General features: G+C 40.8%; 1 protein-coding gene across 1 annotated transcript in view; it reads right to left on the bottom strand.

The window, feature by feature from the left end:
* LOC144537049 (uncharacterized) overlaps positions 1-24,679 on the bottom strand; it is a 95,306-nt gene that overhangs the window by 62,243 nt on the left and 8,384 nt on the right. The window contains exons 2-8 of the mRNA XM_078280464.1: positions 11,285-11,406; positions 7,884-8,020; positions 7,587-7,706; positions 3,105-3,221; positions 1,102-1,288; positions 501-666; positions 182-407 (exon numbers count right to left, since the gene is read on the bottom strand). Of these exons, the coding sequence (XP_078136590.1) occupies positions 182-407; positions 501-666; positions 1,102-1,288; positions 3,105-3,221; positions 7,587-7,706; positions 7,884-8,020; positions 11,285-11,363 (1,032 nt within the window). The 5' untranslated portion in view covers positions 11,364-11,406. The remainder of the gene's footprint in view (positions 1-181; positions 408-500; positions 667-1,101; positions 1,289-3,104; positions 3,222-7,586; positions 7,707-7,883; positions 8,021-11,284; positions 11,407-24,679) is intronic.

Raw genomic sequence — 24,679 nt, 5'->3', positions numbered from 1 at the left:
TAGAGTCATTCGTCTCGTCTTTGTCTGAGCTAAATTGGATCAACCAGTTGACAGAGAGCTATCAGGCATTTTCACACTTGGTCATATTGGGAAAGGAGCATGTGTCAATCATTGGTAATCAAAGCCCAGTCAAAAGCCATATTGATCTGGTAAGGACGTGAAACTCAATACTAATACCAACCTCAAAGCCGGCTTTAAAGATGACTCTCTGCTCCTTTTCTGTAATACTGGTGGTGGTGGTGAAGATGACAGTTTTGTCCTTCCCATTTAGTGTCACTGCAGCCTGGATCTCCTTATCTTTAGACAGCACCCTCCAAAGGTCAAAAGTCAGCATGCTCGAAGATCCCTTTAGACGCAGGGTTGCTACGAACACATAGGATGGAGGGAGGCCTTCTGGGAAAATATCCCTAGTACAAGGATTAAGCCAAATACCTAAATATAAACGGTGGAATGAATGATAGATTTTTAAAGACCATTACACTCTTTAGACAACATTCTACCTGGTATTCTCAGTAATGTCTGTGGAGACAGTCAGTGCGTAGGCTGCCTCAGAAATCAGAGAGCCAGGGATCTCCTTGGCCTTCTTCTGAATGTTCATGCCCAGCATCAGCTCAAAGCCTTTCTCATCACGAGATGCCACCGGGATTCGTGTTGGACACACAGACTCTAGAAAGAAAAGGGTCATTTATTCAGGCAGCTAAATAACAGCTAACCTCTAAATATTTATGCAATCATTCATTGTTGGGTCAACTGTGTATGTGGTGGTGTATTTTGTTGTATTTTTGTGGACGACACAATTGATTGAATATCTTTTGTTGTTGACTTTAAAATGAGCAAGCATAATTCATTGGATCTCAACACAAGTGCAGGCTCAGTGAGCCATAATGCAAAAATGGAACAAGCACTGGAACAAGAAAAACTACAGAGAAACTACAGATGCAGCCATTAATAATGTTATTAATTACGCCTATCTTTTTTTCACTACCACATGCCGTAATGTCTGCAGTTACACTGCTTTTCCTTCAAGTCTGTCTAGTTGAGAGTCATGTTTCTATGTTCTATAAACATGCCAAAAGAGATAGATGAACTAGATATCCTGACCTTCACAGAGCTTTTGCTCCATGGAGTCTCGAATACGGTCAATGGTGGTGTAATCTTCGGCATACAGGACATAGGTGGATGATGGTCTATTGGCGATGGATACAAGCTCCGATGTGGTGATCTCACTGCCAACTCCAACAGCGAATACTGTAATGCCCTGAGCTCGTGCCTCCATACTGGCATCCACCTAAAGAAACACAGGCTTTCTCCGGTGAAAATTAGCCCCAAAGATGCTTTCCATTTAGACCCTTGACAGAGGAGTTTATGGAAAAACAGTATGACAAGAATACAATTAACAATATTACAGCCAACAGCGTTCACATAAATGTCATAGTGTGGATAGTCTATATCCTTGATGTTCCACTTCCCGGATTGCTCTGTTGCCGCCAGAAAATCCATCGGATTTCACTCATTTAGGACGGATATCCGTTGCCTTGGGCATCCTTTGTGTTGGCATTTTAAACTCTGGTCAGTATATGAGGACTACGGTTAACCTTTTCTCAGATCTCTGCAGGGTAAATCCAGACAGCTAGCTAGACTATCTGTTCAATCTGAGTTTTCTGTTGCACGACTAAAACTACTTTTAAACGTACACGTTCCACCAAAACAAGTTCCTTCCGAGCCTATTTTGCAGCGGCACCGCTGCTTTTCTCCGGTGTTTAGCGCCGTCCAAGACGATTGTGATTGGTTTAAAGAAATGCCAATAAACCAGACCACATTTTCCTCCTATCCCCGAATGCTATGTGGAGCAGCCAGACTCTCCTCCAGCACGCTTTGGAGGAGGGTCTGGCAAAGCGAGACTATAGTGTGGATTAGGGCTGTTGGAACGAATTTTGAAAGTCGAATATAATTTGAATAGTAAACAAATCAATACTATTCGAATGCTGAAATTACTATTCAAATGTGATTTTTTTTAAATATAAATAGGTTGGCTAACGTTAGCTAATCTCCCTCTTCTCATGTCTGATGAACTATAAGTTACGGCAGTGAGAAACACAAGGCATTGTCAGCTAACGTTACGTACCGGGTAATGTTAGTACAACATCATGGAGCTAACGTTACGTACCGAGTAACGTTAGTACAGGGGGGAGTGACAAGCTGCGGCTGGAAATCGGAAGAAGGGTGGAAAATAGTTTTAACATGACTTTAAAATCGACATCCACCGAGCCAAAATGCCTATGTTACCAATAGTTAGCTTGTTCTGGTTTCCTAACTGTGTTGCGAGTTATAGGAGCTTAGCTGGGAGCTTCATGGAGAAAGCTAAAGTTAATGTTAGCTGCCCTACAGCTGTCAGAGTTAGCTTTGACTTCATATATTACATATACATATACAATACCTTCTAACAGCACCGTTTGGCTTAATTATCAATGCCGTTAGCATCGTGGCTAACACTTTTGTTACTTTATTTTGACAAATCGTTTCGGCTCTGCTTTCTAACATGCTTTCGAACGTTAGCCTTTACAACAGAGCTGCTTCACTACACTTGTTAGATAATGTTTCATTACAGAGTTCTCTGTTCATTTGTGTTTGTTGCTGTGTGCGTGGTGGAAAATAATCTAAACACAGAGCGGCGTGCCAGAAATGCAATGCGCCATGATGTAGGTCCCCTTCAAGGCCAGGCTGATGTTAGAAGTCCCTCTAGTGGACAGAACGTGTAACACCAACCACATGCTTATAGTGGTATTGACAATGCATAAGCCTGAGTAGTGTAGTACATATTAATAACAGGCTGCATTTGAGCATTAAATATTTGAATATTATTTGAATATTTAAAAAAAATAACAAATGAAATTCAAATGGTATTACAGAGGAAGACTGACAGCTCTAGTGTGGATAATCCCTTGTAAGATAGTGTTGCCTTGTTGAGGTTCTATGGATGGGGAGATCCTGTCTTTCTTTTTTCCCCACTGTAATACATCTGAAGCCCCTTGAGTCTGCCACCCAAATAAACGTATTAACTTGGTTTCAACCCAAGCACTTGAACCCGGCAGAGTGACATTTACCACGTCATCCTGAGATTTGCCATCAGTAACCACCACAGCGATGCGGTTCTTGACCTGGCTGGATCTTTGGGAGGAAGAGAAGACGTGGTCCACGGCAAACTTGATGGCCCTGCCAGTCTGCAAGACAGTCAGAAAACAGTGATGACCTGGTGGAGTACATTGCAAAATGCCATGATGCCGTGAGGGATCATGTATGTGAACTTGTATGTTCAGCTTCCAGATATCGGCAGCTGAATCACATCAAGTACAAGAGTACAAATTAAATTATATAACATAAAAAGCAGCAAAAGTAAATAACAGCTGATTAAAACATGTATTTCTTTTTTTTCCAAATCAAAGTAACCAAACCTAGCATGCCTGTATGTTTATTGACCATTTCTGTGCTTGTGGTGCTGTGTGGTCATGTTGCTGGAGATGCATCTGTGGTAACTGAATGTTGGCACCCTTGGACCTGCTTAAGTGCAGTCTGCCTCTCCATAACTGCTCCACTTTATTAGTTTCTCGTTTTTGGATGGAGTACTGGAAGTAGTAAAGATTTTTATAGGCCATTTTATAGTAAATTTGAGGTCCGTTTCATTCCTCAGCATGCAGGTGCCCTGATCTACCAGTTGGAGTCCGTAGTGCAGTAACCAGTGTCATGCCTAGTTCCTGTGTCAAGTTCATGTTTTTTATTTGTTTTATTAGTTCATCTTGTTCTTACCACTTCCTGTTTTGATTCTCACCTTCTCATCTCGCGTCAGGTCTGTTTACTTCCTGGTCTTAGTCTGCCTTCCCGCCGTGTGTGAGTACCTTCCCCCCATGTCTCGTTATCTCCTCCATCCTTGTGTATATAACCCCACCTGTCACTTACCTCATTGTGAGATTGTCCTTCCTCTGTGTTAGCTTTTGAGTGTTATCCCTGATTCCAAGCATTTCCAGTTTCGTGACTTCATGTGTTTTGACCTCTGCCTGTTTGTGGATTACCCTGTTTACCTTTTTTTTACTCTGGACACTGTTGCTTGTGAGTTGCTTTACTCCAAATAAACCTGTTTGGATTTTATCACCTGAGAGTTGTGCTTCTGTGGGTCCATCTACCTGTGTGCGTGGTCATATATGGAACCCCAAAGTGTTAAATACTAAATAAATAAAAATATTATGATCAGGGCTGTCAAAGATTAGATTTTCTTAATCGCGATAAATCGTTGAATTTCTATAGTTAATCGCCATTAATCGCATGTTTTATCACATGATTAAAATTCTATTATTTAGCATTTCAGAACAGTTTTTAAGTACATATTAACAATTGAAAGCCATTCTTACCAGTGGATCTTGATTGGGAATCAAATGAATGCAAAGAAAGTGACTTTATGAACTTGATTTTAAGATTTGTATTTGTTTATTATATATTTAATCTAGTCACACATTTGAATCTAGAGTCAATATTAGGGTTGGGTATTGTTTGGTTTGGATACCATTGCTAAAGCGGTACCGGTGCCTTAACGGTGCCTGAACCGATACTTTTTAAGAAAGTTAAAAAAAAAGAAGGGTACTAAACAGTTGGCGACATTAAAGAACGGCTTGTTAATAGCTAAGACCATATGGTCAAAATGAAATGATTTAATAATAATGTAATCAATATAACAATAATTTATTTCACTAGTAAATAGCTGTTGAATGACAAAAACAACCACCAGATGGGAAAAGGGCATTTAACAACAACTTTGACTGCACCACGAGGCTGTAGTTTACCAGTTTCATTGAACACACCGTCTGTGTTGTTTCTCCGACGGCAGCTGCAGATTGTTACATCCCGGTGTTGAATCCTCTACAGTAAAACACAGTCACACTTTACACCGTTTAGCGTTAGCTGTCAGCATTTTAACCGTGTTTAATCCAGCTACTAGCTAGCGGTAGGCTAACGTTAGCTGCTGTTGAGTATAGTGTTAACTAGCTAGCGGTAGGCTAACGTTAGCTGCTGTCGAGCATAGTGTTAACTAGCGTCATGTGCAGCGGTGTTTCTGTTTCCTGTAACGTCTGTTTCAGAGCATCAGAGAGAAGTGCAGACATATCAGTGGCACCAGAATGAGACACCAAAATCCGCGTTGCTATTCCTGCAGCAGCAGGATGTGTTAGGAGGAAGTACGGCAAAATAGTAGCCTTAATAAATGGCGGCATGCGATTAATACGATTAAAAAAAATTAACGCATCATGCTCGACCCTTAATCGCATCGCGATTAACGCGTTAATGCTGACAGCCCTAATTATGATATAAATAATCATATGAATAGATAGGGCAAAATATGAATACAACTCAAGTAATTATTATTACATTCATTTAATGATAGACATTTTTATATTAAAATGCTCCTTTTTTAAGACTGTTTTTGTTTCTTATATTTGCATTACTCTCAATTACACAACATTTTATGTCAAGTTTTATTCCTAATGTTTCATAATGCCACATTTTATTTCATGCTGTCGTTATTCATGACAGTGGAGTTGTCAACACCCTATTACCAATCAGCAGCTGTCACAAGTCTGCTCATGTTATCTACCTAGCCGGCCAAATTTTCTTAGGAAGGTTCCTAACGGAGTGAAATGACTCTGAAGTAGTTAAGTGGCTGCCATGATAAGAGCCGTTGGAATTGTGTAAGTGATTAGGAAAGGTGCTTCATTGCTTCCTTTGTTACCTCCTTTAGCATAGGATACATTGGACCATCCTTTACGAAAGGCGAAGAGATAATGACGTCCCACAAGTCCTTGCGGCAGCAAAATTTAAAGTGACACATCACCATTTCGCCGTTCATAATCTATAAGGTGTGCAGTAGCGCCGTAATCCTGTATGCACCGTGCGTACATTTTATTTCTGGAGACATTGCAACACATCTAATAGGCCTAATAATGATAATGTACTTTATGGCACTGTTTGACTGGTTTAATAAACCGGTTAATGTGAGAACGTTACTCTCCTTTCTGATGCGTAACATGACAGTGAGCAGGTGTTAACACAACTGTGACTGAATGGATCGCTGAATCCAAAGTTACACAGCGCACCGACAGCGGTTTATCTAGAGCCCAGTGCAAGTTCACCTGTTCGCCCCCCCCCCCTGGCGTATTTCAATATATCTGTTTTGTTAAAAACTCACTACAGATATGACATTATTATGACCATGTGTAAAAGTAGGAATATTATGTGAGAATGCGCAGATCGACATTGATGGCATTCAAATCAATTACCTGAAATCTCCCACCCACACCAACCCAAAGAAGTTATTTGCACCCTCTCTACAGTCCCTGTAGGCTACTGCTTTTAAATGATGCATTGTAGTAATGTATCAGTGTTTTCTTCAAAGATTTACTGTAGTGATGAGTAAGGCTGTTTTTCAGTAACTGTCAATGTTTCCATGCGCGCAGTAATGTCACTGTAGCTGATATCATGGGATATTTAAACAGCTAAACTAAAATCGGTAGTTATAGACTTGACAGAGAAAAGACTTTTAGCTTATGAAATAATCGATGGAGCCTGCATGAAACATCACATTTAGAACGCTCGGGGCAAAGTATTCTTGTTTCACCAGCAGACCCACGTCAATAATATCGCCCTCACATGATTACAGCCGAGTGTAAGGACAGTCGGATTCTCCTCGCACCATGGTTGTCTTATCCCAATTCCTTTTCAATTGTCCTTCACACCTTTCCTTGACCTCATGACGTTAACCATTGAGGTTAAGGAAAAGTGGTTAGGAAAAGGACTTAGGAGGTCATTTTTTGACTTTTCGACTGTGACTGCTGCCATCGTCCTGCTCGACGCCCACTGCTACTACTATTATTATTAGTCATAGTTATATTATCTTTAATGTTACTATAATACGTATTTCTCTCTCTGTTTCCCCCCAACTGGTCGAGGCAGATGGCCTCCCACTTAGAGCCAGGGTCTGATCAAGATTTCTGCCCGTTATAAGGAAGTCTTTCCTCACCGCTGTCGCACCAAATGCTTGCTCTTGGGGGAATTGTTAGGTCTCTGTACATTATTCTATCTGTAAAGTGTCCTGAGATCACTTCTGTTATGATTTGACACTATAAATAAAACTGAATTGAAATTGATTTGAATTATGAGTTGGGTTTTAATTATTTTTTAAGTTGTTTAGCAGATTATTGTTTCATTTATATATTTTACTCAATTTATTCAAATGATTATCTATTTCATACTTTTTTATTTAATATTGAATGCTTTGGGTTCCAACCCGAGGACACTGCCACGCTGTTTTCTCCTTATTTTTTAATTTCTAGTGTGTTTCCAATGTGATTTATTGATTCATTTAATTGATGAATTGGGGGTCACTCACATCCTTCTTCCCAGAGCAGGGACTCTATTTTCATGGCGGCGCAATTACCAGGGCAAGCAGCACACCAACAGTTTGGAATTATTACATATTCTCATAATACCAGCATGCAAATTAGGACAGATAGTTGGAGTTGTAAACAGAAAAAATGCTGTCGTGCCTGTGTGTTTCCTCCCAGGTAGGTGATGCTCTGTATGGCCTGGATGAGCTCCCCTCCACCCTGGTGTTTCCCCAGAGGAATCTCCAGACGAGGAGTGTCGCTGTACTGAATCACAGCCACCTACAGCAGGTACAAACAAAACCAATGTAAGTGTAGTGCAATTATGTGTGTTTTATCAAAGCAGGCAACTGACACAAAAAGACAGAAGACGGAAAATAATCAGATGATAGTTATGAGACAACATCTCAGAAACTCAATTCATGCTCAGCACAAACAATATAATGTGGTTGATATTACCTGTGTGTAGTGGGAACTGATGTCAAATTGGCTGGTGATGTTGATAAGCCACTGCTTGGCCGTGTCAAAGTCAGAGAAGCCAACACTCCATGAGCCATCAACAATATAGACCAGGTCATTTACAGCTGTGCTGCAGCCTACACACATAGATACACACACATGCACAGTAATCAAATCACATATAAACTGAAAATCTACATTTTAGACTCAAGAGGTCACTATAATTTAAATTATGTTGTGTTTTTGAGAACTATGGACTGACTCAGCATGTGACGGAGCCCACACACAACAAGACGCCAAGGCTCTGAACATGTTCAAGGTTATGGTGACTCTCTCTGATCATTCCTGTGTTTTCTTTGACAACACGATCTTCGTGCATCTCCAAATGTTCAAACAGAGGTTATCAGAAAACGGTATATAAGTGAAAACACCAGTGAAACATTCATTCAACTCTTCTCCTCTACACCCGCCCCCTCTTGGTTCTCAGTCAATGAGCTTGTGGATCAGTTCAAGAAAAGATCTCTATTGAGAAATGCCACACTGGTAAGAACATGTTCTCCATGTTCATTATGACACCTATAAAGAGAGTTTGTATTTATAATTTGTAACTGAGAAATGCAAGGCGGTCCTTGTTCTCTGACCTTATCGCCAAAAACAACAATAATGCACGTGTCTTGTTTGCTTCTGTCGATAAGTTCACAAACCCTCCAGTGTCAGTAGCATCTGAGCTTTTATCCACTAGGGCCTGCGATGCATTTGCCTCCTTCTTTACTGACAAAATTCAGAAAATTAGACAAGCAGTCGTTGGCTCCGTATCCGGTACAAGATTTGTGTTGTCCCTGCGCCCACGTAAAATCAATTAAAATACCATGACGCAATTAAATGCGATCAACCATTAAAAACTGAAAACTGAAACTGAAATCCTCCTCCTGTTGCCTTGATATTCTCCTTTTTCAAAAATGTTTGGTTTCAGATCTTCTACAGATTGTAAAACATGTCTCTTCTTTCAGGTATCTTTCCATGGGCCCTGAAAACTGCGGTCATCAAACCAATGTAAAAAAAAAAAAAAGAACAATCTAGACATGTCACTAATGAGCAATTATAGGTCCATATCAAACCTTCCATTTTTAAGTAAAATCATTGAAAAAGTTTTTTTTTTCAAACGCTATACTGTTTTGATGTCTTCCAGTCAGGTTTTTTCGACCACACCACAGCACTGAGACGGCTCTTGTTAAAGTCTTTAATGACATCCACTTAAATACAGACAGTGGCAAAATGTCAACCTTAGTATTACTTGATCTAAGTACTGCATTTGACACGGTCGACCACAACATATTACTAGACTGGAAATAAATTAGAAGCGCTTCCTTTTGGTGGTGGGTGAACAAAAACAAGGTGCTCTTTGGTGCAGGGGTGAGCCAATAGAATCAGAACAGTGTGTTGATATTACACACTGTTCTGATATTACTAGACTGATTGGAAAACTAGGTTGGACTTTCTGGCACAGCACTAAACCGGTTTGAATCCTACTTAAAGAACAGGGACTACTTTGTGTCTATAGGTAATTACACGTCTGAGTGGATAAAAATGATATGCAGAGTTCCCCAAGGCTACATTCTGGGGCCTCTTCTGTTTAGCATACTTCCACTGGCTCAGATTATGGAAAACAATAAAGTAAGCTACCATACCTGTAGCTGTTTTTATATTCTCTTAAAAGAATGTTTTTAATTGTTTTTAACTGCTCTTTAATGTTTTAAAATTACCTTGTTGCTGAAATGTGCTATACAAATAAAGTGGCCTTGCCACCTTGCCTATTAAAGGAAACACGCCGACTTATTGGGACTTTGTCTTATTCCCCGTATCCCCCAGAGTTAGATAAGTCCATACATACCCTTTTAATCTCCGTGCGTGTCGTAACTCTGTCTGACGCACCCACCGCTAGCCTAGCTTAGCACAGATCCTGGAGGTAACTAGGCCTGGCAAACTTGATTCCTTTTAAGGATTCAGGTTATTCTGAGTCACTCAATAAACTGATCCGGGTTGTGCAAGCCACTTGAGTCAGTATTGCTAGCTTGCAATGTTTCGGACTGTCTGCTCGACCTAATTGCATTTTAACATACTACAGTAGGCCTAGGCTACGTGCAGAATGGCTCCGTGAAAGAATGTCTTTTGTTGTTGATTTGCTTTAGCCTGAGCTCGAGGAGAGAACTCGCTCGTCTGCTACAGATCCACTCATTGCTGGCTGATTCGCGCTACGGACTCATGAGTTCTCGAGTGAGTCCCACTCGATGTTTCCGGCTCAGAGTCTGCGGGTCGGGAAGTTCCAATAACCTGTCTCAGACTGTCTCTCTGCTCACTCAGTCGCTTGAGTTGACTTGTGGAGTTGTGGTTGCCTAGGAAATTTATAAAGCTTTTGGCAGCTAAGATGGCTAGGACTAGTAGTAGCTAATGTTGCAAGAGGTTTGTGTGTGGCGCTGTTATCATTTTAGATTGAATTGTAGTAGGACTCAACTGATCAGAGTTAATGATACTGGAGACTCGCGACTCATGGGTTAATTTAAAGACACAGGTGAAAGATCCGAGTGAGTCACGACTCAAACAGGTTTAGAGGCAACCGGCTCCATCTAGCCTAGCTTAGCACAGATCCTGGAAGTAACCAGCTCCATCTAGCCTACTGCTCCCAATAAGTGCCAAATTAATGCCAACATTTTCCTATTTACATGTTGTGATTTGTATAGTCACAGCGTGTACAAATAACAAGGTCACATGACACACAGCCATCTTCTAACTGTATACATACTGGGAACTATATTCTCAGAAAGGCGAAGCACTGCTACTTGGGTAGAGTGATTAGCGCAACACCTGAAAAGCACCGTTGTTACTTTCTGCTCCTCACCATGGGGCTTCTCAGGTGCTGCGAGCAAATCACTCCGCCCAAGTAGCAGAAGTAGCAGTGCTTCGCCTTCTGAGAATATAGTTCCCAGTATGTATACGGTTAGAAGACGGCTGTGTCTCATGTGACCCTTGTTATTTGTACACGCTGTAAATAGCGTGTAACATGTAAATAGGAAAATGTTGCCGTTATTTTGACGCTTATTGGGAGCAGTAGGCTAGATGGAGCCAGTTACCTCCAGGATCTGTGCTAAGCTAGGCTAGCGGTGGGTGCCTTTGACAGAGTTACAACACGTATGGAGATGAGAAGGGTATGTATGGACTTATCTAACTCTGGGGGATACGGGGAATAAGACAAAGTGCCAATAAGTTGGCGTGTTCCTTTAATTGAGGTAACAGCAGCAGCCAATGCAGTATGTGTTATAATTTTGCCTCCACCTACACTCTGCCCACAAAAAACATTAAAAGTGTTTACTAACAGAAAAGGGGTCTACATAAGAGTCACCTACCTGCACGGACATCTTCCTCTTCTGCAGCCTTCAGGGGGGTCAGTAGCAATATTGCACTCCATAATGACCACAGCAACATGGCTCCGTAGGAGAGCGGTCTACCTTGGTCCAGTCCAACCTGGCTAAATTACAAATTAGAATATTTTGTACATTTTAAGCTAAATCCATCAATCTTGTGCACTTTGAGAGCAAAATTAGGAGGCTAGATATATGAAGAATTGTGTGATTTTGTAAACAATGTTGTGCCCTATTAAACAATTTAATCATATACACATTGGTTGTATAGATATGAATGGTGATGCCACTGCAAAAAGTCACACCTACAAAGCCTGGTAAATAAGACTTTTACTGTTTTACAGTTTACCGCAGTTCACAAATGGTCAAAACACAAAAATGACAAGCAGACAGCTCTATTTAGCTTAAAGTGCTCATATTATGCTGTTTGGCTTTTTCCCTTTCCTTCATTTTTTTTAAAGATTATTTTTTTGGGGGCTTTTCTCTTTATTGTGTAGAGACATGAAATGGGGAGAAAGATGGGGGATGACTCGCAGCAAAGAGCAGCAGGTTGGATTTGAACCTGCACTGCTGCAGGACTTAGCCAACGTGGGGCAAACGCTCTTAGTAGGTGAGCTAGAGGTCACCCCTTCTCTTGCCTTTATTATATATCTTTTTTGTGCACGTTATAGGTTTACAAAGTGAAAAAGCCCAAAGTCCCCCCCAAAGGGACTTACCATCTCCAACAGAAAACACTGTTCACAAACTGCTCCAAACAGCTCTATTGTAGTCCAGCCTTTACTTCAGAGACAAACGTGGTCACTTTGGAACACACGTTATAATGCTCGCGCCTAGCTGCTAGCGTGGCACGCCCTCATACTCTGCTTCTGACTGGCTAGTAGTCCTTACCTAGGTACTGTCAGGGCACGCCCTCATACTCTGCTTCTGACTGGCTAGTAGTCCTTACCTAGGTACTGAGCATGTGCGACTCCCAACAAAGATGGAACAGAAGTGAGATGTCTCACTCTGTAGCTAAAACAGAGAGCTCAACACACAGGGTGAAAAGAGGAGCTGCAGCAATGTGCAGTACAACAAAAATATGTTTTTTGAAAATTAAACCAAATAAACCTAGTCTAATCTTAATTATAGATCAAACAAATGTCATAATTGCTGGAGATATGAACTTTGTTCTTAAAGCGAACTGCAGCAATCAAAGTCAGGACAGTGTCTAACTGCAATTTTTTAAAAACTAAACCATTGTGGACATCTGGAGATTGTTGTTTCCCACAGGCAGAGAGTATTGCTATTTTTTCCTAGTACATAAATCCTACTCTTGCATTGACTTTAATTCCTCGATTCTAAACTAACCTCTGCAGCGACGGATGCTGTCTATCATCCTATTCTAATTTCAGACCATAGTCCTGTCTCACTAACCTTGCAATTTGCCAACTTGGACACGAGAGGCCATAGAACTTGGTGTTTTGATCCTGTCCTGAGACAGACGGAAGAACGCATTTCATTTTCTCTTCAATCTAATGACAAGGGTGATGTAGATGATTCGGTTTTATGGGAAAGCTTGAAGGAGAAAACATATTTTTTTACACATCAGGTAAGAGTAAACAAGAAGAGGCAGCCCTTAAGGATATAGAGGCTAAATTGCAGAACAGTCATACCAGTCTTCCCCGACAACAGATGTATTAGGAAAGATCACTAAATTGAAGTATGACTATAACATTATGCGAAGTATGACTATAATGCTATGCTGTGTGTGTGTGTGTGTGTGTGTGTGTGTGTGTGTGTGTGTGTGTGTGTGTGTGTCCAATTGGCTAGTTCGAAAAAAAAGACTATTTGAAATAGGGGACAGGCCACATAAGTTATTAACGAGGCATCTGATACAGTCTCAGGCATCAAAGGCCATACCCCAAATAAAGAAGAAAACTGGAGAGATACTTACAGACCCAGGAAAGGGGAAATACATTGTTTTATAAGGCATACAGCTCATTACTGGCACCTTTAATCCTTTGTATGCTTAATTATGCCAGAGAAGTGGGTTCCATAACTTGCACATTATATTAAGACAATATGGCCTGTGTCGCTCATCCCAGTGGAAGCTAAACTATTAAGCAAAATTGTAGTCTTTAAAAGTCACGATATGGCATGTGTATTATCATTCTTACACACTTTGTAGAAGTTCCACACTGCCGACGTGTTTTAGCAACAGCTGTTAGAACTGTTTTGTTTGTAGTAGCGTGCGCACGCCTGAGCAACCACGTGCAGCTCCTGGCCGATAAGGTGGGTGGGAGGTAGCAGCAGCAGGACTTGACTTCACATGAACAGGCAGTCACAGACATGGGGTTGCTGCTCTCGGTGGAGTGTTTAACTATATGTGTGTAGTAAGTAGTTCATCTGAGGTTAGAAGAGATTAATGCCGAGCGCCCGATCACTTGTTTTTGGTCAATTTTGACCGATAGTGCTCGGCGGTCGATCAATCGAGGCATCCTTATACTGGACCAATGTCAAAGATTGTTGTTCCCATCAGTCACTTAGACACATAAACATAGGAACATAGTGTTCAGGTTGAAAAGAAAACCTTTATCTTACTCTTTACATTTAGTTATAATAACAATGTGACTTACTTAAATACAAATTACAGCAGTCACATTGTAGCTCACTGTTTACTGTTAATTGTCTTTCTTGTGTGTGTGTTAACCCTCCTGTTGTCTTCGGTCAAATTTGACCCATTTTCAAAAAGTTTCTATATCGCAAATTTGGGTTTCTTTCAACCAACTTGTCAAAAAATAAATAACGTAGATGGTTCCATACGCTATTCACAAGTAAAACAAATGATCAATTCCCTATTTTCATTGAATTTGGGTATTTTAGTCAATTTTATAGCATTTGAAAAAAAAATGGTAAAAGAACGTTGATAAAAATTGACCAAAAAAAGCAACAAAAATGTCCAAAAAAAGTGTAGAAAAAAAACAAACAAAAAAAACATCAGGAAAAGTGACCAAGCTGCATGGTCAAGGGGAAGACAACACAAGGGGTGAACCATATCATGTCCAAACAAATAAATGCTAATATTTTAGCTTGTTTCTGAAGTCGTGAGGCTTTGTATTCCATATAAAAATATATATACACACACATCATAATACATACAGTAGTATATCAGCCCCTCCAGAAAAACGTGATTATGCGATTGCATAATTCAATGCATAATCAGCCAAAGTCCGCATATTTATGCGGGGGGGCGCATTTTTTCAAATACGCCGCACTTTCGCTGCATAAATTTCCGCGCAAAATATGCGGGGCTTGCATGATTTCATAATCCCCGCATTTTCGTTGCAAAAAAGTCACATATATCTTAGCAGAAAGTTGAAAAATGTTGCATTTACTTCACACAAGAGCAGCCATTTTCCCCTGTTGCCATGGGAACACATCACATAAAACTGCATAAATGTCCCGCATATTCCATCAAATTTTTTAAGAAAACATGCCCCATAATCAAGGATTTTTGCATTTGCAACTCAGCATTTTCCTGGAAGGACTGGTATATGTGTATGTGTTTCAAAGAATTAGAAAGACTCTTTCCAACAGTCCATAAAAAGTCCAATGAATAGACTGTGTTGTAATGTGGAGTTGGCACATATTTGATAAATGACTTGTGAAATCATCACATCTCTACTGTCCCCACTGTTCTTCTTTCCTCCTCTTTCCTGTAAAATGCTTTTGTGAGTTTTCATGTTGTGGCATGCAACATATGGTCTAGTAGTGTGTTTTCTGTGGAGCTCTCCCTGTGTTCATTTTGCAGCGCAAACATGGTACCACCGACCACAAGGCTGGGCCGGAGAAAATAACAACGTGAGCCCTATGCTGGGATGGTAAAACAGAAATATAAACATGGCAGAGAGGGCTGCAGTGTGCTGGCAGAGGGTTTAAAGACATGGGAGGATCAGTCAGCTGAAGAGAGTACAGCTACCACAACAGTTCTTCAACAAGTCTCCTCCCAGCTCCCGTAACTCTGTCTTTTTCTCTGTCTCACTTGTTTGCTATTATAGAACCATATTGCACAGACTGTCCTCACCAAAAAATGTCCGTATAGGTCGATTAAGCAAGCAGCTTATTAGGACACATACGTATTTCCGTTTGTTGTTGAGCGGTAGAAAGAAGGAAGTCAGGTAACGTAGTATAAAGAGCAACAAAATCTGCCGCTTGTGTCCCATGCGAAACTAAAAGTCAACGTTGATTTTTATTTTTAAGTTAACAAACGTAACTACGTTAGAATGTAACCACATCATGGACGTAACTATAAGTCACAGACTTGCGTTACTCATTTTAACCCAAAACATGATCTTTTCCTAACCCTAACCAAGTAGTTTTGTTGCCTAAACTTTACCATATAGTTTTCCGTATCACAACATTAACCACATTTAAAACTCTCACGATCATAAATGTCCTGTAAGAGCAAACGAGACTAACAGTGAAAAGTACGGAGCCCCGGAAGGATCACAGATAGAGAAAAATAAAATAAAAAAAATAATAATATTAAGGCCATGAAATGCTATTGCGTGGTAACAAGATACAATTCATTCCCATGTTATAAATAACTCGTGGCCACAAGATACTTATTCGTTCGCACGTTATAATTAACTCGTGGCCACGAGATAAGTGTATATAAAAAGAGCCAGCACAAAGGACCAGTGTATAGGACAAGTGTATTCATATTATTATTATTAGCTAGCAATGTAACTTTGGTCACTAGCCTAGGTAATCGCATTAATTAAGTACATAATACATGAATTTGTCAATAATCTTTAAAGACATGGTTTATTAAGTCTTGTTGTGTTTCTAAATTAAGAGAAACTGAAATATATTTGGTAGGTGTGAATGTAACAGAAGCATGTAGGCTATCTGTGGCCGTGCTAGCTAGCCTACGAAAAGTCAGCAGAGGGAATTCTAGGCTTAACGTTAGCTAGCTAAGTTAAGTTATTTCCCAGTCCACGCCAAGGACCCGTAACGTTAGCAGTTCTAATAGCAGACGATGATACGAACTATACATTGTATTAAATAATACATTGTGACGAGGTAGGAGTGCTGTAAAAGTTATTGTGTAAAAACAATACTTGCATCAGGAGGGTGAACATTTGCTTGGGAGGCAAATAAGTGAGTTAACCTCAACGCTACTGCAAGAGGGTTACTTTATATGCTGGAATTAGCGATTGGTGTTAGCAAAAGCAGTCTAGTTAAACGGTAACGGCTGTCATTAGCGGTTATTTAGCTCTGTAAAAATGAGTAGCTAGTAACTAGGCAAACCCCAGCGTTTCACGTGGTGTTGTTCTATTGTGGGTTACAGCAATAGCAGCTAGGGTAACTGATGGTGTCAACAGTAGTTTTTGGTGCCAGTGGAGTGCTGAGTGGCTGGCAGCAGAGAGCGGAGGCTGCTGGAGGGCATGTGTTGGTGGGGTAGGAGAGGCAGAGGCGTGGGAAGATATTTTTGGCAGGGGATGCTGGGGTGCTGGGGGGGTCCACAGTCCACGTAGAGTCTAAAGATACTGTGTTACACAGGCTCTGTATTCTGCAGACCTGTTTACCTGTGTCTCCTTTTAAAAACTCACTCGCCCCTCCCCTCCATGAAGTACAGCTGAGCTGACAGTGCTTACAAACTATATCCCAACATAGGGCCTATGTAATCTATGCAAACTCCAAAAACCAGCGAGGAAAAGAGTAGGCCTATCTAAATATCTGTGTGAATACATGCATATAAACTAAAATGTCATTTATATAGTGCAACCAATGTAAATTATATATTATTAGCAATACATGCATAATCAAAATGTCTGTTAAAACAAGGAGCTTGACGCACCAGGATCGGTTTTCTAGATGACAATGTATGTTTATTTTAAAGCAACCACAAGTAGATTAAGTGTTCATGAACCACATAACGGCCCAAAAAAAGGCCTAAGTGCCACAAAGTAACAGTACAGGCAAAATCTTTCTTTCCCGACAGTATGTAACAAATTCTAAAAAGTTAAAGACTATTCGGTTCTTTATAATAGGCATACATAAATCACAATCATACTAGGCTAAAGATAGGCTACTATCTGGGCCTCATCACAGTTTTAAAGCTTCGCCACCTCCACTTCCCGCGCCTATGAGGAGAGGGCCTGGTTATGGAGGGATTTGTAAGTGAGGAGAAGGACTCTGCATTCGTTGTCAGACAGAATAAACATTAAAATCTTGAGTTTACAATTAACATTTCAGATAATGCTAGATCCCCAAGTGGTCAAGTACGATCCCATGAAAGAAAAGTAACGTGTTAATAACGTGTTCTGCTATTGTGTCAAACTTGCAGAGTTTATCTTAGAGACTGTTTAAATGTTTTTGTGTTTTACCCCTATTCAGCGAGCCCATTTGAAAAGACTGGGAGAGGTGTGTGGACATGGTTTAAAAACCGGCCTGAGTGAGTAACTTGTTTGTCATGCCTTGTTGTATTTTTAATCAGAAATATATTCCCATGAAATCTCATCCATCTATCACCCAATTAAATATGTTGAACCCTTTGTAAGTTGTACTAGTATTGACTCTATTTAACCTTAAGTGCAGTATGTGAAGGAGAGGTACCATAAGACCTTCCTGTTGCTGTCAGAAGTTATAATCAACACTGCTCTGAGTAGACCACACCAATCATAACTGACAACCCACATATGTGCAACTGTCAGTCATGGCCGCAGCCGTGCCGCAACAAATCCGGACCTGGTGGGTGTTGAAGGACGGCACGCAGCTGTTCCACAGCAGAGCCGGTCCGCAGACGTTCCGCATCCAGTGGAAATCCGGAGTTAGCCAAAAAATTTGAACATCAACAACTTCTCAGTCCCTCCCCCCTTTCTCCTAAAGCCTCCCCCCCACAAAGGGAGAATGCATGCGTGTGCATGAGCAGTGACTGACATGCAGTTAGACACCCCCCCTGGCCCTGATTGGTGCATCTGAACAGGGAGCGGTGGATTTTTGCAAATCTCACTACAGGTTGTAGGTGGTGCCAGAGGAGTCAGATATATATATATATATATATATATATATATATATATATATATATATATATATATATATATATATATATAAATGACCTACTTCATGTAGTTCTACTGGAACATAGAGTCAGTTTCAGCAAATATGACAAAAAGTTAGTTTTAGAAGGCTTACCTACAGCACCTTTAATTGATAGGATAGCTTTAAGACAGGAAAAGCGCGCGAGAGAGAGCGAGAGAGAGGGGGGGGGGGTGACATGCATCAAAGGGTTCGGTTTAGAACCTGTGACGCTGCCAAGGACTCAGACTTCACATTTGCAAAAAAAACATTCATGCATAAAAAAGATACTTCTACTCATAGTTACATAATATTTTGTTATTGCAGCAGCAGCACAAAGAAATTCTGGTTCCTACTCAGTCCGAGGCAGAGAGGGCCACCGAGGACTTCCCCGACTGGTAACTGACTGGAGTTGAGGCCGGCAGAGACAGGCTTTTTTTCTTCTTTTTACTGAAATAATTGACATTATGATGGACAGTGGACAATATGATGAGTAGTACTTGAATTTGTTCAGTAGTAGAATTTGTGTGACAACCTTTCCTTACAGAACTGTTTTTGTTCTGTAGGCGTACTTTGACATAGGACATACTGGAGGCTTAGAAATGTCTGGTTAGCAGTAGTGAAAACATCAAGTAATGCTCTTTAATTCTTTCTGTTGATTTTAAATAGGTCTACATCTTTACTTTACACAGTGTTAAGGGAAGCCATTGTCCCAGTTGTGCTGCATATTTGGTAGCCATAAATATTATTTTCTCTCTAAATATGTACACACTAAGAAGAATGAGTTAGTAAATGTTTTTGCCATCCCCACTGATGTTGTGAAGTAGGGATACACAGCTCACAAGGACTGTATATCCCAAGTCCTACAGCTTGTTTGAAAAATTATATAATTATGGCCCGAGCGCCGAAAGCGGCGAAGGCCCTATTGGAACTGAAGGAATTATTTTCCCGGCAAATGAATTGCCTTTTTGAGGGGCTTAACCTATTCAAAAACTCAACAAAATTGGCGGTCGCATCAAGTCTGGTGAAACTTTACGTATTTTAAGGGTTTCGGGAATAGGCGCACAAAAATGGCTCACTAGCGCCCCCTACAACGTTAAAAAAATGTAGCCCCCGCAGTGTGTTTAACGTAGACTCACGACACTTAGTACACATATGTAGCATGTCAAGACGTACAAAAAACGTCATTGGAGCCATATCCTAAACCCAACAGGAAGTCCGCCATTTTTATTTAAAAGTTCGAAATTAGAAATTTTGGCCATTTCCACATGTCGTACTTTAACCAACTCCTCCTAGAGATTTCATCCGATCAACTTCAAATTTGGGCTGTGCCATCTTAAGACGTTAGAGATGAAAAGTTATTAAAAGAAAAACTTTTCGTCATAGGGCGTGGCCGTGGCGGGGCGGCCATTTTGTGCGTTTCACAATCGAAACAGGAAGTGGGTGTAACTTGAGTGTACATTGTCCAATTGGCTCGAAACTTTTCAGGATTCATAAGAGTCCAACCCTGACGTCATCTACATGCCAATATTGGCTCAAAGTCATAGCGCCCCCTAGTGGCAACAGGAACTAGGCCTAAAAGTCAAGGTGCTATACTTTAACGAACTCCTCCTAGAGATTTCATCCGATGGACTTCAAATTTGGTCTGTACCATCTCAACACCTTAAAGATGAAAAGTTATTAAAATAAAAACTTTTCGTCAAACAGTGTGGGCGTGGCATGGCGGCCATTTTGACTGTTTAGCGATGAACGAGAAAGTGGCTGTAACTACAGTGTACAATGTCATATCTGCTTGAAATTTCCCACAATCAACAAGAGTCCAGGCCTGAGGACATCTACAGGCCAATATTGACTTTTGGTCATAGCGCCCCCCGCTGGCAACAGGAAATCAGCCTTATATGACAAACATCATCCGATTTACATGAAACTTAGAATGTGTGATCTTCATGTGATACTGAGCCGCCTACTATACTTTAACCACGCCTACTTACCCAGGCCACGCCCCCTTTCATAACATTTGAACCGTTTAAGGTAGAGTCTTGTGTGCTGTGTCATTGAACTCAGCAGAGGTCCTTCTTTATTGGTGATGGTTTGGCCCGCCCCCTATGCTTAAGCCACGCCCCTTTCATAACATTTCAATCGTTTTAGACCCTTGTGTGAGGTATCATTGAACTCAGCAGAGAGTTTGTTTGTCATTGGTGACGATTTGCCCCGCCCCATATGTTTAAGCCACGCCCCCTTTAATAAGTAATGACCCGTTTCTTGTACACCATTGTGTGAGGTATCATTGAACTCAACTGAGAGTTCCGTTTTCATTGGTCATGGTTTGGCCCGCCCCCTATGATTTAGCCACGCCCCCTTTCACAGCTAATGAACTGTATGACGTAGAGTCTTGTGTGAGGTATCACTGAACTCAGCAGGGAGTTCCCTTTTCATTGGTGACGATTTGCGGTGTCTGAGTGCCGCGCAAATGCACGGTCGCAAGAAGCAGCGTCCGCCAGTAACCCCGATGCGCGCAGAGGCGCGAGGGCCTGTCCAACGCTGCTTGCAGCTTTAATTATAATTATTTTTCCTCATAAATTATTTGTTTAAATGTTGTTGTCTTTCTTTATAATGCATTAATTAACCAGTTTGGGCCAGATGTTTTCAAAGTATGAGATGGGCTTCCCCAGGGGGGTCCAAACTGTTGTAAGGGGAGGCTCAGTAAATGAAAGTAACACTTATTACCTTTGTTATCAAAAATATATGTCATAGAATAGCCTAAGTGTGTTTGATTTGGTTAAAGAGATAGTTCAGAGATACAGTAGTTTGGAGCAATATCACTGTTTTTTCCAGAGTCAGGAATGCCTGAGGAGAGACATGTTTATATGTACCGATATTTGGTGTAGTCAGAAGTAGAGCTGTAATCGGGCCTTAAAAGTTTGGCCCGACAAGGCCCGAGCCCGACAGAATTCGGCCTGAGCCCGACAAGTACATTTTGATTGACAGCTTTTTAAAAACCCAACCCGTTTACAGCCCGACATTATTGAAATGTGCGCACGCACACAGCTCTTTTACCTTTTGTCAAGAATGAGTCATTTATAATTTTTTTAACATAATTTATTCATGACTAACGTAGGCTATAGGCCACTTCAAAGTTGGAACAAAGAAATATAATAAGTCCTCCAGAGGCCAGCCTCCGTTTCACCTCCTCAGCATCCATTTATGCGCTAATCGAAACGCATCACCTGACCGCTCATTTACCGCGCAATGGGGGCGCATGCCCAAGCCCGGCCTGAGCCTGTGTAAAATTATAGAAATTAAGACCAAACCCGACTGAAGATCTTCAGCTCTAGTCTGAAGTGTCAAACAGCAATAGTAGGCTGTCTTGGCCCAATTGTTGAGTGTCTCTGGCTTCAAATAATGATTTTCCCATAGGCATCCAAGAATTGAGAAAAACTCAAAAGGAGGTAAAGTTGTGAGGAGGTGCATGTTTACCAGCTTTGTCTGAGGGGAAGCCTACAGTCTCAGACTTTGAAAATCTCTGGTTTATCTATAGTATGGTTGTACAGTAGCCTATAGTGCCACGGTAGGCTAATTATCTAAAAATTGAGTTTAATTTCAGAATAGCTTTTAATGTGTCTTATAGTGTGCTGTTTTCTACAATAATTAGAACCTGTGTAAATTGTCTTTCAGTAGTATCATGAAAAGCACTCTATAAACTAAGTGTATACGTAGTTGTGTAATGAATTGTATATCTAAAGTAAGCATTTTAAGTAATATAAAGCTATAATTTGGAGTGACCAATAGGCCTGTCGCGATAATCAATATATGGATTTAGCGTACGATACATGGAAATGAGCTGGGTAGCTGTTGGTGGCGCAATATATTGCAATTGATCATTTTTATAATTGAAAATAAAGAGTATATTAATTTTGACATACGAATGAATGTTACCAACATTTTAGTTGATCTCGCCACCTCTGTCATCTCATCTGCTTTCTGTGTCGGAGGCAGAGGCGAGGCTCAGGCAGTGTCTCCACACACACACACACACACACACACACACACACACACACACACACACACACAGAGAGCAGATAGCGAAGACGTGAACTCACTGCCTTATAGGCCCTATAGTGTTTCGTGACATCTACAGCCAGTTAGGAGGAATAAGTCCCAATGGACTTGGTTTCAAAGCCACAATCTGCAGCTCTGGTGTGGGAACAGCTTTAAGGGGTCTTCGAGACTGCAAATATAAACGTGACAGCATGAAATGGCACACGCTCACAGATTGCGTAACTCGATATATAGCTAAAGACATGCAGCCATTAAACATGGTCGAAAAACCAGCATTTAAAAATATACTGCAAACTTTTAACAAAACAGTAGGAATTGCCAAAGAAAACATACATCTCCCAAATTGCCATTCCATCTTTGTACAACAAAGTAAAAGATGACATTCTGAAGGACATAAAAGACATCTCCTCATACTCTGCCACTACAGCATTTTCTGTTAACAAAGGTGTATTTATTATTTATTCATGTTTCATTTATTTAGGATATATTTTTTGACATTCCGATTGCAATGTCTAAATAGTCTTAAGAATTAAACGCTCTTTGATCTTTGAAAGATTATTTTCATTATTATGCTATAATATTGTCATATTGTCATTATGTAACCGCCGGTGTTTATCGCAATTCATTTTGGGACAATATATCGCACAACAAAAAGGAGTTATCGTGACAGCCCTTGTGACCAAAACTGTTACCAGAAAAGTTGTGTTGCAAGGGTACAACATGCAAAATGCAGGGCTCTGGATATGGGGGGACTGCCCATTTCTCAGACGCTCCATTGTTCCGACCTCTCAATAACCCAAAAAATTCCCTTTGGTCCTACAGCCCACTAGTCCGACGTCCCTTTGTTTCGAAAAAATAAACCCTCTGCTCCGACATCCCATTGTTTCGAACATATAGGGTTAGGGTTATGGTTATGGTTAAGGTTAGGGTTAGGGACAATTATTTATAATATTTCTTTAGGATTTTTGCCTTGTTTAACATGTCGTGAATCCCGAAGTTTCCTGTTTGAAACAGCCAAGATGAGGCGTCTTCTCACTGAGCAAGTTAGTTTCAAATAGGTTATTGCAGGGATATGCCCCATTCCTATTCATTATCATTGCAGGCTTATGGAAATATAAATACATATCCAACCCAAAACTAACTTTACCCTGTTGGACTTTGGACTTAGCCTACATTTTTATTTCAGTGTTTCAAAGATAGGCTAAACATTTAAATGTGTTAATAAGCTAGAGAAATGTAATTTTGCTTGTTATTTTTGATTCATTGATCTCATGATTATGGGAGGTGATCCACAAAAGCCCTAACCCTATATGGTCGGAACAATGGGATGTCGGAGCAGAGGGTTTATTTTTTTTTCGAAACAAAGGGACGTCGGACTAGTGGGCTGTAGGACCAAAGGGAATTTTTTGGGTTATTGAGAGGTCGGAACAATGGAGCGTCAGAGAAATGACATGGCACCGGATATGGGTCGTAGCACTTGTCTATTAGCAGCTCTGCAGGAGGTGTAGCAAACATTTATCGGGATTATTCCGTTCTCTTAATACATCCATGGAAATATCTGCCTGGCATCTGCAGAAAATCAGCATGACGTGAGTCCTGGAGAGCGGCTGCATGTTTAGGGGGACGTTGGCCCAGTCAGCAAACAATTGTTATACAACATCTTTCCAAACCCGTATTGATTACAGAGCCAATGCATTGTGGAGGTGTAGCTTATGTGTGCTTACATATAGGCTACGTCTTGATAACTCATCCCTAATTTAAAATAAAACTTAATCAAATAGTAGCCTATCTATCTATCTATCTATCTATCTATCTATCTATCTATCTATCTATCAATCAATCAATCAATCACCAAGGAGGAGCTCCTTAAGCAGGTGGCGGCTGGAGCACACAAGAGTTTAGATTCTCTGCCCGAACCCGAACCGGACCCGACCCGGCCGATATTTTCCGCCGCTATCCTCGGGCCGGGCCCTTGATCAAGCATTTGTGTTTTTTTAATCATTACATTATCAGCCTTATTCGGTGGGGAGAAAGCTCTTCCTCTCCAGCTCCTCCCGTAGCTCTGGGTGGATGTCCTGACCTGACTTGAGTGTGAGGTAAACTGTGCTACATCGTGTCTCCCCCGTCTGCAGCACTGTTGTCGGCCAGTGCGTCAGCATGCAGACCGTGGCGAAGGACAGTATTAATTAGGAGATCGAGACAAGAAAGTCTCCTATATGGTTCCAGGGCTTTGATTATGTTGCTGCCTTGATCTGTTAC

This window comes from Sander vitreus, chromosome 22 (genome assembly GCF_031162955.1).
Source record: "Sander vitreus isolate 19-12246 chromosome 22, sanVit1, whole genome shotgun sequence".
Taxonomy (NCBI): domain Eukaryota; kingdom Metazoa; phylum Chordata; class Actinopteri; order Perciformes; family Percidae; genus Sander; species Sander vitreus.
Note: the sequence above shows the minus strand (reverse complement) of the source record. Positions and strands in the feature narration are given on the sequence as shown.